The sequence below is a fragment of the Phasianus colchicus genome, chromosome 24 (assembly GCF_987193195.1).
Source record: "Phasianus colchicus chromosome 24, bPhaCol1.hap1.1, whole genome shotgun sequence".
NCBI lineage: Eukaryota > Metazoa > Chordata > Aves > Galliformes > Phasianidae > Phasianus > Phasianus colchicus.
Genome location: NC_143459.1, coordinates 6,177,166 through 6,194,670, shown reverse-complemented (window position 1 = coordinate 6,194,670; position 17,505 = coordinate 6,177,166). Strand labels below are relative to the sequence as shown.

Genomic DNA, 17,505 nt, shown 5'->3' with positions numbered 1-17,505 from the left:
TATTTCTCAAAGCTGTGTGTCAAAGAAAAATAAGCTTGTGTGCCAAAGTGAGGGGCTTGAAAGGCACCCAAATATTCACGCTTAACAAAACATGGAGAATAAAAAAAACAAATCACCACCCACGTTGTTCTGTGTAAGGGCTGAAGGCAGACCCAAAATTGAGGCAGCAGCACACAGCAGGAGGAAGGCACACTCCACTGCATCCCTGACTGCTCTGAGCTGTTCAGTACTCATTTCACAGAGCAAGCAGCAGAAACAAGAGGAGGCAGCCTGCAGAAGCATGCACTGCAGACCCAAAGTATATTCCAGCACCCACACCCTCACAGCACCCAGAGACTCCTCGTTCTCCTCCCTTTCCTTGCTTTCCCAAGGGATACAATTTACCCTCATGAAAACAGTCAATGCAGAAGGAAAACACCAGCACAAAATCACACAGCCATGCAGCACATACGTAGAAAAAATTTATTCCATCTGAAGCACTTACACGCAGTTAGTCATGAGGAACATGAGGAGTAACGGGTCGCTGGTGGAAGATGGGCAGGAAGTAGTGGTCAAGGACTGACTCCCACAAAGGCAGTTTGCCCACGTCTCATTTGCTTTATTTGCACCAGCTACCACTGCTGTAGGTCACCGGGCTGTGCCATCTGTGGTACATCGCTGGTAAAACAGACACCTTTACAACTTTGTGGCCCCAAAGTTTTAAAAACCATTTCACAGAAAGGAAAGAAATATATGTGAAAACACAGCTCAAGAAACACACAATAGAACAAGATGCATGGAAGGTGAGTGATGCTCTGCAGGAACAGCTGATGTATCCAAACCACTGTCATCCAGGGGATGGAAGGAAAGGGGAAGGACAGAAGGAAGAACTGAAAAACCCACAATTACCAGCAAAGACAAAAGAAAGTATAGGAAGAAATACAATTTCAGAATCTGCAAGTCTCTTTATGTATCTGCAGAGGCAGATAAAGCCACGCAGGTACAGATTAACTAAAAGAATCCCAACACTTCTGAACTGTACTGAAGAGGACAAGATGTTCCCCGCTCATTTCTGAACTACCAGTGGATTAACACTTGCACCATCTCTGCTGGCTCAAGTGCCCTCTGGCAGCTCTGCTGATTTAACTTTTGTTTAAATTAGGCAAAAGCCCGCAGCTGTAGCAAGCTAAAGACAGAAAACAGTAACAAAAAATTTGTTCTGCATGAGGAAGGCAGCTAAAATGGGACGGCTCTGCACACAAGAGGTTGCTGTGGGAAATCTGACTGAGGAGCTGCAGCACAGCACCAGCTGAGTTGGACTAAAAGCCCTTTTCTTAGGGAGTTCTGCCCGGGGTAAAAAGCACTGCTGATGGTTTCTACAGAAAGATGGCTGAACACAAAGTCCACGTGTGTCTCAAAACCAGTGTTAAGTCAATATCAGGACTGAGAGGGAAGAGAAGGAAAAGGACTAGAAACAGGAAGGACCATCATCTAAGATCCTTGACCTTCTGGATCCACGCTTCCTTCTGGGTCTTCATCATTATATATGTTCTCTGCCTGCAAGTCAAAGCAAAGGAGCTGTAGAAGCATTTATCATTGCATTTAACAGGATGCCACAGAATTTCAGAAAGTCCTGGCAGATTTTCATCTGCAGATGTGTGGCACCAATCCCCCGAGGCTTTTCATCATGAAAGCTGCAACACAGACTGCCTTGCTTTGAAACAGTGATGCACATTTCAGAAGAACTCTGTTACTGCAGCTTATGGGCATCTGACTTCTTAAAGCAGAGACCAGAGCAGGCTTATATTAATTAAGACTACCGTGCATACATCTAATAGAACCTTCACTTTGCAGCATCACTTTCCATAAGAACTACACAGATACATTGCCAAGACAAAGCTTCTGTGAAACAATCTATAAATAAACCAAAATTAGAAGCACGGTCTTTTCAAAGGTTATTTGAGCTGTAAGAGATTATTGTCCAGAACTTTCAGCACTGGGAATTAAACCAGCACTTTTCTCCTATTCACCACCACGCTGCCCCTCTGCAGCCACAAGGGACTTCTGTATCACACACAAAGAACTCACCCAGTATGACAGTAACTAACAGGAACCTCAACTTCATGCTTGCGTTTGTTGTGGTTGGTGGTGGTGGTTGGCTGGAGTTTTGCTGTTTGTTTTTGACCTGATTTCTGTTTGTTGGGTGGTTTTTTGTCTTTTTTTTTTTTTAACCTAGTTTTCATTCAAGCATAGATGGGAAAATGTCACTTCTACTCCATACACCACTACTTACTTTCTTTTTTACTATTAAAGTACAAGAAATACAAAACAGCTTCTCAGGATTTGTAAGTCCTTGTTTCTACTGAATCTCAAACATTTTTCACTGCCCATTTGAGATTTAGGCAGTGCTACAAAGCAAATCCTTCTGGGACCTGTAAATAAAACCCGGAATGCTGACATTCAGGCAGTTCAACACTACCTCTTATCTACCACTTCCTGCGCTCTCCCAAACAACTTACCATTTGCCAGACTTGCATGATATTGTCTTCTGATACAGAACAGATAACCCAGGGTTCATTGGGATTCCAGGAGAAGTCAGAGATCTTTGCAGTGTGACCACCATGAATAAACTAGGAGAGAAGGGGAAAAAAAGGGTGGAGGGGCAAAACATTTCAAATCTCCGTTGCAGAGATGAGTAATCGGACCAAACAAGCAGTGAGGCTCAGAATTCTTACCAGCAGTTCTGGGGGACCATCCTCAGCATCCTCAGGGGACTGCTCTTCTCCAATTTTACTTTAAAAAAAAATAAGAATTGTGGGTTTTGTTGCTGCTGCTTGTGGTGCAATTCATCAATATTATTTCATTAGGACAACCTGACTAGTTTGGGATTTACCTCAAGTCCCAGACATTCAGCCGGCGGTCAGTGCCACTGGAGGCCAATATAGTTTCATTGTGGGGAGACCACTGAACCTACAGACAAGAATCAATTTAGAAATGAAGTTAGTTTGAAGAACCCGTAACACGGCAGACTTTTGCTACATACAGTGCTGTACCTTATAGTATGAGAGCTTTATGAGAACTCAAATCATTATTACCTTGATATAGAAACATTCCCAATAACAACATCCTAAGGTAGCAAGTAGTTCTGTGTAAGCCTGTGTGCTAACAAAGTATCTGAGCACCAAAAAGGTCTCACGTGCCACTTCTTCTCTAACAGAGAGCACATGTTACGAAGTATAAACAACCCTGCAGACCATTAGCTGCTCCTCCAAGAGAACTGCACCAATATAAACTCTGGATGCTTGAAATGGGAGGTATGGCTTACACATGAAAAGAAATCGCTGTAATTAAAGCTTAACTGCCCCAAAGCTCTCATTTACCACGACTGCTGGAGATAAATTTCTCCAAAACATACCACTTAATAGGATCACAGGATTAGAAAATAAGACAATTCTTCACACTAGCCTGACATTTCAAGATTCTGAGCGTAACTGTATTCAGAGATAACTAGTCTTTACAAAGCAATCCTTAGACAAAAAAAACCCTTCCACATACTTTTGTTCTGACTACTGCATGAGTTGGAGATGGAAATGTTGTATCTGCTAAGCACATGCTACCAGTGATGTTAACTTTCTATATTTACACCAGCAAAATTAGCGATTCTTTTTTGTCACAGGATGGTCCAGCAATCCCCTTTAGTGGCTGCCACCTCAAGCCTTCCCACAGGACCAAGCTGAGAAGATGAAAACGCTGCAGCCATTTCACTGTGCCTTGCTGCTTCAAATCTGCTGCCATGAATAATTTACACGCACTGTGTACTGCTACTATTTCACTCCTAACATTGTGGATAAAGCTCTCAGCCATTTCCTTGTTACGTTCTGCCCCTGGCTTTCTGGGCACTCTTATCTGCCTTGGAATTCCCCCACACAAAGTTCCACAACAATAAACCAGAAAATTATAAGCAGATGAGAGAGAGGAATGAGGTTTTTAAGCACAAGTACACTTCATGAAAGCACACTGAAACAGACTACCTTCCATTTTACCTGCTAGCTAAGCAGAACTAAGCTTAGGTGCAGGGAAGACACAGACATTTTGTTATACCTGAAATATTTCATCTTTATGTGACTCAAAGGAGTGCAACTTCAGCTTTAGATTCCTTAAGTCCCACAACGCAACAGTCTGTCAAAGAAAGAAAAATATTTTTTCCTGAGGAAACCAACGTAACACATCCACTCCTACACATCAAAAACTAAACAAAACCGTTCCAAATTCAATAAAAACACATACCTTATCAGCTGATCCTGTAGCCAGGATAAACTCACTGTAGGGATTGAAAGAGAGGCAGTTGACTTCAGCTGTGTGAGCATCCACGGAATGGCTGGGTTTGGAGGTGTTGTTTGACCGCGTATCCCAGCTGGAAGGAGAAGGAATGGAATACAGACCTGGAATAAAGGCCTACAGCCCACCTCACGGGCAGACCAGGGAGCAGCTGGGAAGGCAAAATGGACTGACATGTTCAGCCTCTAAAGAAAGCACCCCACTTACATCATGAGCTTCTGGTCATCAGCAACAGATCCAAAAAGAGATTCATGGAGCAGGTGCCAGGAGACATCTTCCACTACAGCTGTGTGCCCTGTGAAGATGGTCTTTGCATCCACCACTTTACCTTCTTTTGGAACAGCACTTATATCCCACAAGCAAATGGTCTTTAAAAAAAAAAAAAAGGGGAAAAATAAGTAAAATAAAAATTGTATCTTTAGACAGAAATTCTCTGTGCTCCCCCACCTCCATCCCCTCAAACAGAACATTTCTGACCTTTGTCAAGGGACACGAAGTGCAGACTGCACCCCAGCTATACTGAAAAGCACTCACATGATCATCAGAAGCGCTAAGCAAATGCCCACTCAGGTTTGGGTTCCATGACAGCCCATAGCCTTCCTTCTGGTGCCCACGAAGACGCAGATCCGGGTTACACTCTCCAGAAGGGTCTGTAAAAAAGCAGCATAAGAACTCCGATGCCTGGAATCACATCAGCACATCATGGATTAAAGTTACACGATACGCAGCCCACAAAAGTTTTCCATCTCTTTTGCACCCCATCAACCTTCTCTTAAGAAAAGGCTGTTTGGATACTTTTGTAGCTCTGAAGCACAAAGGTGACAAACAAAGCTCCAGACACCTGGTTTAGAAGGATGTTTGGTGTAATCGAAGACGAGGACGTCACTGGATGGAGTCTTTGTAGCAATGATGCATGGGTTCTGTGGCATGTAACGTGCTCTGTTCACTTCTCCCTCATGATTTATCTTGATTTCAATCTCAATTTTTCCGCTAACAGACCCAAAGCCTCCAAACTCTGGGGAAAAAGAAAAAGAATTTAATAGTTGTAAATAATTAGCCATGTTCATATTGAAACACAAAGACCCTGAGTCAGCTGCTGGTAATATCAGGCATTTATCTGGGGCAGGAACAGTCACAAGAGCATGCAGACTGCATTCTTATAGTTACCAATGGCATGATGGTTTAAATCTATGTACTTTCAACACAAAATAGTAGAAAAAGTATTTATCAAACAATGTCATGTTTACAAATAGCTCTAGAAAGCCCAAAGATCAAAATATAAATGGCATAATCCAGGTTTCTGACAACAAGAAAAGCTAAGATTAAATTGTTAAGAACTTTTACCATGTAGAAAGATTGGTTCTACCATTAAGAAGCGGAGGAAAAACAGTTAAAGCCCCACCTGATTGACATCTTTGTTCCCTTACCTCCTTTCTCACTATCATAGTGTGAGGCATCAAACTGTGCATCATCATTAGGCAGCTGCACACTTGCTATCACGAGATGATTTTGTTCATCTGAAGTATGAGTCCCCAGGACCAACCGGTGAATGCTGAAATCTTTGCCCTCAGGCCTGCAAGAGAAGAAATTTAGGTGAGAAACACAGGAGTTCACACAAACATTGAGTTGAATATGGCATCCTTTGATGACAGCTTCCAACACCAATGACATCCTTAGAAATTAGCATTTCTCTCCTGCTCTGACACTGTATTTTCTTCCTCCAGAGGAATCACTCCTCCCAGCTCAAGATCTCAAATTAAAATTCTTGCAGCACAACAGCACCTACCTCCAAATAACTCCACCAGTTCCCCTGCCTTCCTTTAAGAGACTTTAACAGCCTCCCCAGTACATGGTTTGAGATGTTTTGAGATGCACGAATGGTCTTTGGAAGCAGGATGTTGTTGTGGAAGCTTAGGACGAGAGTGCTTAAACTGAAATTATATTTAGTTCTCTTTTAGCGGGAAGGAGGGCTTTGCATTTCAAAAAGGAGAATGAAGCTGGAAGAAGAAAAGCGTCAAAATCAAAGCAACAGCAAGGAGAAGATTCAGCATGCACCCTCACCTCGTCACATCAGGAAGCCACTGAGCAGTCAGGCTGGGCCACTCCAGAGCATGGGTCATTACCAAGTCATACAAGAAGGGTGTGTTCTTTTTCCATATTTTATACTCCTCGTTGATCACGCGTTCTTCGACCGCGTCATCGAAGGCTGCTGAAGTTATTCAGAAGAAATGCGGGATGTCAGCCTTCGCCACACGATCACGACACGCACGGCGCTGAGCGGCGCTCAGTAACGGAGCGGCGCACGGAGCCGCTTATCCTCAAACGGCACGGCGGGGACACGCAGCCCGCACCGCACGCGCTGCCCCTCGCCTCTCAATTAGCAGCGACCGCGCGCAGCGTCAGCGGAGCGACCAGCGGCCCGGGGGCGGCCGTGCCCCGGAAACCCACGGCCGGGGCCGCTTCCTCCTGCTGCCCCCCACCGCCCCCGCAGCTCCCAGCGCTTCGCCCCGCCGCCCCCACGGGCCGCCCGCCGCCCCCGCAGCGCGGCCCGCACAGCGCCCCCTGCCGGAGCCCCCGCCAGCGCTCCTCACGGCGCCGGCCGACGGAGGCGGGGGGCGGGGAGCGAGGCCTAACGCCTCGCGGAGCGCTGAGACAAGAAGGCCGCGCCGCCGAAGCCGCGCCGCGAGGCCTACCTTCCTTGTCCGCCATGGCGGGGAGGGGGAGCGGGGCGGTGGAATGGGGCTGGGCTGCGCGAGGCGGGCGGCCGGTGCTCCGCTCCTCTTCGGCCACGGCTCTATTGTTTCCTGCCCCCGCTGCGTGCCGCTCCGGCGCCGCGCACCCCTTCGCGCGCCAACGCTGGCCAATCGCCGCCCGCCGCCGGGACGCTTCCGCCAATCGGAGAGCGGCAAGGGGCGGGGACAAGGGGCAGGAGAGCGCGCTCGGCGGTCACGTGTGAGGGAGGTCGGGAAGGAGGGAGGCGGGGAGGCGCGGCCGAAGCTCCCCTGGGAGCCGCCATTTTCCGGAGGGAAGGGGCGGGCGGCGCGCGCCCCTCGCGTGGCCCTTAAAGGGACAGCGCCCCGCGGTGAGTGGGGCCGTGGCGGGGGGAAATGCCTGGGGTTCGGCATTGCGAGCGGGCCGCGCTGGGCTGGGGGGTGTTGGGCCGAGGCTCGGGCTGCCGGCCCGGAGCTCCCGCCGAGCTCTGTCCTGCTGCTTCCCGGTTACTGGCTGCTGCTGGGTCGCCGTGACCTCCCTCGTGCCGGGTTTGTGGCTCGTTTCGCCTGCAGTCCCGTGTTCCTTCGGCCTCGTTCCCTCCGGGGAGCGTTTCCCGGCCCTGCAGATCTCCGTGCTTATCTGCAAATAGAACCTGGAAATCCCGTAGAATCGTTGCATGGCAGGCAGTGCGAGCCTCTCTTGCTGGAAAAAGTCATGGCGAATTCACGTGGGATCTTCGGAAGTAATTAGCCTGAAGTTAATCAGAGCCTCCAGCCTATGTCTGTTATTTAGAAATGAATGTCGGTATGGAACTGAGCGGCCGCGGAGGTTTGGTGGAGAATCAAGCTTCTAAAAGGTGGTTCGAAACAGCATCTTCTCCGCCGTTCAAGCAGAGTAAAAAACCAAAGTATTCTGTGGGAAAACAGTGCAGGAAAGCCTCTGTGCCATTCGGATAGGATCGCAGCTGTGAGCGCAGCCCCAACAGGAACCGTTGGCTCTTCCTCTCTCTGTGGGCTCCAGGCTGTCCCTGGGGATCGCGGTGCTGTGACACGCGCAGGCTGCCCGCCCCGTGCTGTGATGCTCAGGAGCCAAAGCTGCCCGGGTAACTTACTGTAGAGCTGTGAGAATTAAGTTCTCGCCATTGCAGCGTTTTATTGCTGGAGCGTGGCTCCAACAGAAGGAACGGGGTGCGTGGCGCTGAGCGGCACTGCTGTGGGCCGGCAGGGTGAACGGCGCAGATCTGAACTCGGCGTTCCTAATCTTGTTTTAACAGAGCAGCTCGTGTGCAGCCGCTCCCCACGGCTGCTGCTGAGAGCCCCGGCTGGAGGCAGCCCTCCGTCCAGCCCGCAGCGCTGCGGGCGGCACGAGGCGGCGGCCATGTTCATGTGAGCAGGAAAGCAGCGCGGCCATGGCGGGCGGTGAGCGGGACTACGGGCTGACGGAGGAGCAGAAGGCTGTGAAGGCCAAGTACCCACCGGTCACCAAGAAGTACGAATGTGAGTGACGGAGCACCGCAGTGATACGGGGTGTGTGCGAGTGTGTGAGGGGAAGAAGGAAATGGGATGAGCTTTTCAGGTGCTTGTGGGGTTTTGCACGGTGCCATAGTTGTGTGTTTAGGCCGTGGGATGCATCTGGTGTTGAATAATAGAGAGGAGATAATTACAATTGCTGTTACTGCAGATAGTTGCAGTAAAGCTTCCTTTCCCCCCCAGTGTCTCCTAAGAAGTGGCTGCCAGCACCAGGGCTGCTTGGGGCACGGCGCAGCATGTGTGGTGCAGGAACACTGACACATTACAACGGTTAACTTTGTTTCCATAATTGGAAAAGGTTTTCTTTTATATTCACTGGAATTTGTTTGCGTTAGTGACAGCTGCTGAGGAGCAGTTAGTGTGTGAGCGGTCTCAGAATGAACCTTCAGTCGGAGTGGTTGCAGGGTGGCTGATGTTCTGTGTCCCAGCATGGCTGTTTCTACCAATCTGGCTTTATTTTGTACTTCTCTGGTTCCTTTAAAGGAATGTAAGTGGTTGTGTAAAACCTGATATGCGTTTGGGATGTTAAGCCTGCTTCATTAGTGAAGATTACTTTATATTTTGTGTTATATACGTTTTAAAATTCTCCTTGTGGCATAGTGGATGTTGGTGGCTGTGGACAGGTGCTCTTCTTCACTGAGCTCTAAAGGTTTGCAGATCTCATTGTCTGCATGAATAATTTTCAGTCCTGCAGACATCAGCAAAAACTAAAAACTATTCCTGGTCAAAGGTTTTCATTGCAGTTAGCCTGCAGCAGCCTGTTGCATTGCAGAAAGCACACACAGTGCTGTGCGTGGAGGGTGCTGACAGAATTTGTGTTAAAATTCTGTCTTTTTCTTCTGTTGAGCAGAAATAATCCCAAATTTCATCTCTGCTGTTTTTTCTATGATACTAGAAAACAGACACTCAGCTTTTTTGTCTCAAGGTGAACCCAAGAAGTTATTGTTATAAAAAATTCTGGATATTGATATTAATCTTCTTTCAAAGTTATAATTGTTGATGCTTTTTTTTTTTTTCATTCCTTCTCAGATTTGGATCACACAGCAGATGTGCAGTAAGTATGGGCAGCCATCTCTGTTGTTTCCACTCCTGGGGTGCATAGAACCACATGGTTTATTTCTAATGCACTATTCTTGTGGTGCTTCTGTTTAAGCCTCTGTTATTTGGGAGCGTCTTCTGAAATCTTTTAAACTCTTGCCCTTACATCACATTTCATCTCAGCAGTTCATAGATATCCATTTTCTACATTACAAAGGACATTCCTGTTGTCTGGTAAAATAAGAATTTTCCTTTTTCTCCTAAGAAATTCTTCTCATATACTGTAAAAAGAAACACATCTGGGGAGATAACAGATTTAAGTTCAGACAAGTCTTTCTGTGTAGTAACCTCCTTTGCATTTGTTCTCACACCCATATTTCTCACCTGCACAGTACAGGGGGATTTTGTGCTTACAGTGCAGTGAATTACCCTGTGTCTCTTTAGGCTACATGCATGGGGAGACACTTTGGAAGAAGCATTTGAGCAGTGCGTCATGGCCATGTTTGGCTACATGACTGATACAGAGACTGTGGAACCTCTGGATACTGTTGAAGTAGAAGCAGAAGGTAAAAACCGCACTGACTTTTATATTGGAGCTGTAGGAACCCTGCTGGTGGAGCATACCAACATCTGAGTCTTTGGATGTAGCTTTGTAGTAGTTAATTATAATTCAATTAAAGATTGGTAATCTGAATCTTACAGTAATGCAGGAGCTGTGTGGCTGCTATGCACATAAATATGTTAAATGTTTGGGTGTTCTTGCTGGGACAATCAGCTGACTGCCTTCTCTGCTTCAACCATGCAGGACATGATATGTTGTCCCTTCTCTTCCACTTCTTGGATGAGTGGTTGTATAAATTCAGTGCTAATGAGTTCTTTATACCCAGGGTAAGTGCCGTGTTTTTGTTCTATTTCCATTTTGTAGGGCAAAGCTTTTCTCTGATAAGCCACTTTTGAATGCAGTGTCCTTTTAGGAAGAAAAAGGGACTCAGTAGATCACTTTGAAGCAAGAGAATAAGACACAAAAGCACAAAGAGCTGAGAAGCAAACACTTAGCTTTGTTTCCACAAACTCCAGTCAGTAGGCGTAGTCATTAGCAGTCCTGTATATATTTGAACATACTCCAGTTTTCTGGGTTTAGATTTCATTTAAACTGTGGAATGTTCTTGTTAATGAGATTTAGTGCCTGAAGGTAGAAGTTGGTGACACACTTTTCCACTTGTTTTCTCTGCAGGAGGTGAAAGTGCTTTACATTGACCGAATGCAATTCAAAATAAGATCAATTGGGTGAGTTCATAGGATCAATTGAGTAATTAATATCTTCCACTGATGACAAATACTGCCCTCCAAGTCACCACTATGAAATATTGTGATGTGCTGGACATCACAGATACTTTCTAAAAAGGAGCTCTTATCATTTGAGGTTTTAATTTAAGTCTAACTGTCTAATGCTCATCAGTGAAACTAACTGTAATGTTTGATTAAATATTAACAGTACAACCTTCTCTTTTCTTTTTGCCTTTAAAGGTGGGGAGAAGAGTTCTCTTTACCAAAGCACCCCCAGGTACGCCGCAGTTCATCTATATATTGCTTATGTTTTAGGGTAGGACAGGAAGAGTGGATCCTTCTAAATCAAAACTCCTAAGTTCTCAAGAAATCCAAGTATAAACATGTCTGAATGGTATCACACTATTAACTTAAGATCTCACTTCCTGCAGTTTTCTGTGAATGCACTTCTGAACTGTTGAGCTGATGCTTTCTCCGCGAGGGCAAATTCAGCAGTTGGCTTCCTTTTTTGTGATGTGTGATTAAAAAAAGAGCCAGTTTACAGTCAGAATCTTTACATGGGTTTGGTTCTCATACTGTTACCACAGCTTCTTGCTTAGTCCCATTCTGCTTTCCCCCTCCACTCTCAGAAGAATTACATGCAAGTCTTTACATTTTAGAATGCCACTTAGGTATGTCAAATTCAAATATCGAATGTTGATGGTATGTCACAGATAAGAAGAAAAATTTGTAGTATTCAGGAAGCAATAAAATAAAGGAAGAGGGGAGTGGAGGGGAATTCTGTAATTCCCACTTAGCTTGGCCAAACAGAACATTTAGAACAAACACACTTAAAACATCTGGGGGAGAAAAACTGCCTGACATTTGTAGAAAGTGGTAAATATGATGTATCATTACAAAGTGCTACAAGGTATCATGTTGAAAACTTTTGTGCCTTTGTGTCTTTTCACTCTAGGGCACAGAGGTCAAAGCCATAACTTATTCAGCAATGCAGATCTGTGAAGAAGAAAAGCCAGAAGTCTTTGTCATCATTGATATTTAAAACAAGTTTAACGAAGCGGATGCTTGTCAGTGGCTGGCAAATTCTCTTCAGAACTGTAACCCCCGGGAAGTGGCTAAGGAATTGGCTTGTTCAAATCATAAATAGAAGAGTTGTGGGGAATGCTATCCTGTACTTTGGTGCGAAGATGGTGAGCCAGACCAATGCCAGCCTGCCAGGACAGAAGCATTTGTGTCTGGGGGATCTGAGATGAGAGCTGTAGGGGATGGAAGTCCCTTAGGAGCGCTGGTGGTTGGCTTTTAAGGCAGTGTATGAAGTAAATAAAGAAATCAGTGGAACCGCTAACGCACTGCCTTTCTGTTGGGTGGCAGGGAAGTGTTGACCTATGTGATTTCATGTGAAAATTTAACTATGGCAGCTATGAGCTGACGTCCCTCTTTATATAATCTAAAGTTTCCAAGGTACCTGCAGAGGGTCAGGAAAGTTTCTGTTTGAAGGACTCCTGAGGAAGTACAGCAATTATTGGAAAAAAAATAAAATTCTTCTGAGAACTTTGTCACACCACCAGGTGGTGCTGATTTACCATAAATACATTTCCAACCTTAACGCAGGTGACTGCAATGGAATCCTTGCAGCATGTTATGGCTGGGAAAAGTAGAGACAGCTTTTGTTGGCGCTGAAAAAAGAGGTTGGTCGATTCTCTGCAGGTCTGCTCCTATCTAAGCCTTGTGAGAGCAGAATCTCCTCTTTTAGAAGGCAGTTTGGATCTGCTTCCTTTTGTTCTTTCAGAAAGGACAATTAAACACAAATGAGAGCCAGCTGTGTCAGATCTCAGCAGCAGTGCCTTGGGGGTGGGGGGGTCTGCCCTGTGCTAAACCTATGAGTGCCTCACCTCTGTTTTGTTGTAAAGTCATTTTAAATCAGGTTTTAAAGGGATAAAATAAAATCTGTTGACTGGAAGATCTTCTGTGTGAGTAATTTTTGCTGCTGGTGTTTGAGTTTAATCAATTGTATTTATGCTTTGTTCTCCACTACGGTGAGAAAACCCTCCTTTAAATAAGGTTGGAGATGCATTCGTTTGCCAAGTGTACAGAAGCGAGGATTTTCACTCAGGACGAACCCCGGGGCTCCCCGGTGCCGGGCTGTGAGGAAGGAGCGAGGCCCGGCCCTGCGCCGCCCCGCCCCCTGGCGAAGCCCCCAGAGCGCAGCGGTTGGCGGGAAAACGCACTGCCACCGCCCCGGGCTTCAGCGGCCGCTTCGCCACCTCATTGGCTAGCCGGGTCAGGTGACTGGGAATAGCCAATCAGGCGTCGAGTGCGAGGCTGCCTTCCACAGAGCCTGAGGCGACGGCGCCGCGGGCCGTAGCGGGCAGAGCTGTGGGGGGGCGGCTGTTCCTCCTGCACAACCCTTTAAAACGAGAGCGGGAACGATTCCGTTTTTCTCACTCCTTTTTAAGAAACTTCCTAAGCGTATATATGCGTTAATTATGCTGGCAACAAAAATGTTTTACACTTCTTAGATGCTTACTTTTGTAAGACTTTCCCAAAGCAAATTATCCATAGCTGCTTGCTCGTTTGTTTTTAATCTGTACACCAGAGCACCTTCCTTGTAGAAGGGTTTATATTTGCACTGTGAACAGAAGCTCTGAGTAAAGCTTTATCACAGTGCAGAGCAATGCTCCTAAGCAGGTTGCAGGCAGTAGGTGGCTGCTGGGTGTTCACCAGCACAAACCAAGGTGTTTGGAGTCCACGTTTTGCTCCTTGCAACAGAATTTTAGCAGCATTTAATATTAATGAAGCTGACAAACCAGAATTAGCTGGTAGAACGCGAGCAGTTTAATCTTGAATGCGGCAGTAACGAATATACAAATTATCTACCTAAGATTTGGCTTCACCTTCTCATCCGCCTCGCCTGCGGTGCCATCGGCACCACGTCGGACAACCAAATCGTACGGCTCCTCCTCCGCTGTGTCACCATCCGACCTCTGATCCTCCTCCAAAGCCCACTTGGAATGTTTGCTCCCCACGGAGCTGGCAGGGCAGTGCTCTGCGCCCGCTCCTTCGGGGCTGCCCTCCGGGCTGCTCCCTGTCAGACATTTGTGGCACAGCCTGTAGCGCCGCGTTCCCTGCTGCACAACGCAGCCCGTCTGCTCGCTCACCTGGCGCTTGCACTTCCTGCAGATGAGTTTGCCGGCTTGATGTATCTAAAGAGGTTTAGAATTTGACAGTGTCAGTGTTCGTCCAGTAACGCTACCATCAAAAATAAACACATCACTGAGCCGTTCTAAAAAGTAAAGAAGTTTGCCAACTTAAATAACTGAAGCTGTGGTGGCGCTGCCCCTAGCGATGGCTGAGCAGCAGCACCAATGGAACCCCGCGCTTTTCCCCAGGCCCCGAGCTGCCGTACCGTCTGGAAGTGGTTCCGCAGGTGCTCCAGCCGGGTGAACCTCTTCCCGCACGCCTCGCACGGGTACGGCCGCTCGCCGGTGTGGCACCGCAGGTGGCGCTTCAGGTCAGCGCGGCGCTTCACCGTGTGCGTGCAGAACGGGCACTTGAAGCGCAGGCGAGGCAGGGCATCTGTTAAGGGGGAACACAGCTCGTGCATCAGTGGCTTTTTGTAATCGTTCTGCTATTTCTAAGCTTAAATGAGCAGCAGTTCATTTTTCCTTTGGTTTGTCACTGAACAGAAAAAATCCAAACCTATAATTCCCTCCCAAAAGCTACTAATTATTCACTGAGTATACTTGGGATTTGATGGTGTGTTCTGTCTTACTCCATGTGTTTCTTAGATAAATGTATGATCATGAGTATTTAAGTACATTATACAGTGTCATCTCTTTCAGCAAGTAGTATTTCATAAATATTTACCATCTCTGCGATGTATCAGGATGCGTAACATCACAACCTTGTGCCACTGTAATAAGCTGTAGGCATGCTAAGTTAGTTTCCAAGACAACGTGCACATACATCTGTAAACCACCAGTTGATGAACTGCTGTCAGTTCATCAGGAGCTGAGACATTTTATGTAGTGTGACCAAACTATCTCCAAGTTTTCGGTTGGACCTCACAGGAAATGCAGCATTGCTCCAATGACACGAGAGCAGAGAAACCACAAGAGTGATTCAGTCCCTCAGCTCCGAGTCAACTGCAGCTCTCCAAGCTTTGTTCAGCTCCATCTGGGGCCAAATAATCAGGCAGGTCTTATTTTAACCCTACACAACACCTGGGTCAGGCTCTGATTCTAATTCTCACCCCTTGTTCTCGCTTTCGAGCCTTACATTCCGCTAGGCACTACAACGGAGCAGATCAAGAAAACAATCAACGGGGCATCAGTTAGAGCTTATGAAATTCTCTCATCTCACTTCCTCTAAGTAACGACAAACTTTGCAAAATCAAATGTACTGTTTACCTTCATTCCAACTACTCATAACACCTAACACTGTGGGCACTGAGCTGTACAGTTCTTCTGCTTTTAATTCCATGAACTCAGAAGTTTGCGACAGTTCTTCCAGCTGAGCAACAGACCACCTCTTGGGTGTCACTCCTGATTCCTGATCATATCCATCATCATCGCGATCAACGTCATTCTCGGCATCAAATTCAGCCTCCTCTTTAGCTCGAGAGTTGTGGCTGCAATCTGATGCATTACAACCCTCAGCCCGCTCAGCTTTACTCGCTCTGCACTGCACAAATTCACGTGTCTGTGACAGCCCCAAGTGCTTCCGGCGCTTCCTGGCCGAGCCCTGCTTTCTGCCCCTCTTTGAGAGCTGCGTTTCCGCCCGCTGAAGGATCACCTGTGAGGACAGATAAGTGCTGTAACTGCTCCAGGAATTCTCATTCACCACATCTGCCTTTTCGTCTGGAACGGAATAGGAGCGCCTTGGGTTGCTCTTTGCTTTCCTCCTTGAACGATAAAGCGATGCATGAGCGGGTTCACTGTTTGTGCCTTTGGCTGAAAGGCCCAGGTAGTGATCCTTCTCCTTCTCGTTAATATCCAGAGACGACTTAATGAACGTCTTACAGACATTGAGGATGTCTGTCATCTGAAGGTAGCTGGCTGCCGACATGACCTCTATCACGTTTTGCCCCGTGAGGGGCAATATTCCTGAGTACACAAAGTCCAGGATAACCATAAACGTCTCTGGAGAGAAGACCTCGAAGGTGGCTACAGTTGGCTGGCTCGTGTCCTTGGAGCTCTGCGAAAGGAGCATCTTGAAGTACCCGCTGCTGGCAAACAGCACATTTCGGTGTGCCTTGAACACCTTGCCCTCCACCAGGATGCTGCAGTCGCAGAACAAGTCCTGCTTCCGTTGTTCATTCAGCTGCTCCAGGAGCTGAAACTGGTGGGAAGAAATCTCCATTCCAATAAGGGAGCACCGGAAAGTTCCTCTAAAGCACAAAACAAACGTAACATGACAACGTAAAACTAAACTGATGGGGCTGAATCCTACTTTAAGAGATGAGCCCTGCATTTCAAAATATTAAAGCTCTGCATGTAATGAATACCTAACGCAGCTTCAACTCTGCACACATCTCTGCACCATTCAGTAACAGACCACAGGGAATCAACTGTGAAACAGGTGAGAAGATCGGTAAGAACACCGCCCGGCCTCTAAGGCTGGAAGCGTCCAAGGAAGCGTGAGGCTCACAGGCCGAGAAACGGAGCGGGGGCGGCCGGCAGTGCGGGCAGGGAGCGACGCGGCGCCTCCAGCTGGGCGCCGCCGAACCTGAGCCGGGCGAACCCGAACCGCGCGTGAAGGCGGCGGAGCGGCGGCGGCTCCGGCCGCATCCCTCCCGGCCCGGGCTGCCCCGGCATTGGCCGCCGCCGCCGCCACTCAACGCGCCCCGCCCGCATCGGCCGCCGGCAGCCCGGGACGCCCGGCGGCGCTGGGCCCGCCCGCCAAAGCGCGGAGCCGCCGCCCGGCACGGCGCGCTGCCGCCCCGGGGATCGCGGAGCAGCGCCCGCCGCCGCCGCCCTCGGTTCGGCCGGGCTGGACTCGGCTCGGCTGCGCTGCGCTCGGCTCCGCGCTCGGCTCCGCGCGGGGCGCGCCGCCCGCTCCGCCCGCTCCGCCCGCCGTTCCGGAGCCCCGGCTCCGCTCGTCCCCGCCCCGCTCCCGCCGCCCGCCGCCCGGCTCTCGCCGTGGCCCGAGCCGCCCCCGGCCCCGCCGCCCGCCGCCCGCGCCCGCCCCGCACGGCGGAGTCCCGCTCGCCCCCGGCCCCGCTCGCCGCGCACCCGCCGCCCGCTCCCGCGCAGCCCTTTGTTGCCGCGCCCGGCTCCCCGCAGCCGCGCCCGGGGCCGCAAATGGCGCCCGCGCGGCGCCGCCGGGGCTCCGCGGCCCGCCCGGCTCCCGGCTCCCGGCTCCCGGTTCCCGGCTGCCGGCGCGACCGCCCCGCGGGCCGCGGATCCGAGCGGCGTCCCGCCCGCGGCCCCGCGCCCGGGCTCCCTCCGCCCCGCCGCCCGCTCCGAGCCGCCGCGCGGCCGCCACTCACCGCCGGGGTTCCGCGGGCGGCCGCCGCTCGCTCGGCCGCGATGGAGGGGCGGGCGGACGATGCGGGGTCCCCGGCTCCCGTCGGGGCACGCTCGGCGCCCCGCTCCCGCAGCCCCGAGCCCTGGAAGCCCGA

The 17,505-nt window shown here is 49.0% G+C and overlaps 3 protein-coding genes across 8 annotated transcripts; 1 reads left to right on the top strand and 2 right to left on the bottom strand.

Moving 5' to 3' along the window:
• Nucleotides 1-448: 448 nt before the first annotated feature.
• Nucleotides 449-7,183, bottom strand: RBBP4 (RB binding protein 4, chromatin remodeling factor). Of its 2 annotated transcripts, none has more exons than XM_090124268.1 (12): nt 7,011-7,183; nt 6,379-6,523; nt 5,745-5,890; nt 5,159-5,332; nt 4,852-4,967; nt 4,525-4,685; nt 4,267-4,393; nt 4,081-4,158; nt 2,873-2,949; nt 2,715-2,772; nt 2,499-2,609; nt 449-1,536 (listed from the first exon to the last, which is right to left on the bottom strand). In XM_090124268.1, exons 1-12 carry the CDS (start codon nt 7,024-7,026, stop codon nt 1,471-1,473), a joined length of 1,275 nt encoding a protein of 424 aa, XP_089980394.1. In that variant the 5' UTR covers nt 7,027-7,183; the 3' UTR covers nt 449-1,470. The 2 variants fall into 2 exon arrangements, with proteins under 2 accessions (XP_089980394.1, XP_031450633.1); XM_031594773.2 differs by having other exon boundaries at nt 6,379-6,526; nt 7,011-7,181.
• Nucleotides 7,184-7,293: 110 nt separating this feature from the next.
• TSLIG1 (tRNA splicing ligase complex subunit 1) lies at nt 7,294-12,843 on the top strand. 5 transcript variants are annotated; one of them, XM_031594774.2, is made up of 8 exons: nt 7,294-7,399; nt 8,303-8,525; nt 9,588-9,612; nt 10,041-10,162; nt 10,402-10,484; nt 10,831-10,883; nt 11,124-11,160; nt 11,839-12,843. In XM_031594774.2, exons 2-8 carry the CDS (start codon nt 8,438-8,440, stop codon nt 11,923-11,925), a joined length of 495 nt encoding a protein of 164 aa, XP_031450634.1. In that variant the 5' UTR covers nt 7,294-7,399; nt 8,303-8,437; the 3' UTR covers nt 11,926-12,843. The 5 variants fall into 5 exon arrangements, with proteins under 5 accessions (XP_031450634.1, XP_031450635.1, XP_089980402.1 ...); XM_031594775.2 differs by lacking the exon at nt 7,294-7,399 and adding an exon at nt 7,407-8,131; XM_090124276.1 differs by lacking the exon at nt 7,294-7,399 and adding an exon at nt 7,407-8,216.
• LOC116230162 (zinc finger and BTB domain-containing protein 8A) lies at nt 12,836-17,505 on the bottom strand. Its single transcript, XM_090124263.1, has 4 exons — nt 17,374-17,505; nt 15,293-16,272; nt 14,290-14,459; nt 12,836-14,086 (listed from the first exon to the last, which is right to left on the bottom strand). Exons 2-4 carry the CDS (start codon nt 16,242-16,244, stop codon nt 13,757-13,759), a joined length of 1,452 nt encoding a protein of 483 aa, XP_089980389.1. The 5' UTR covers nt 16,245-16,272; nt 17,374-17,505; the 3' UTR covers nt 12,836-13,756.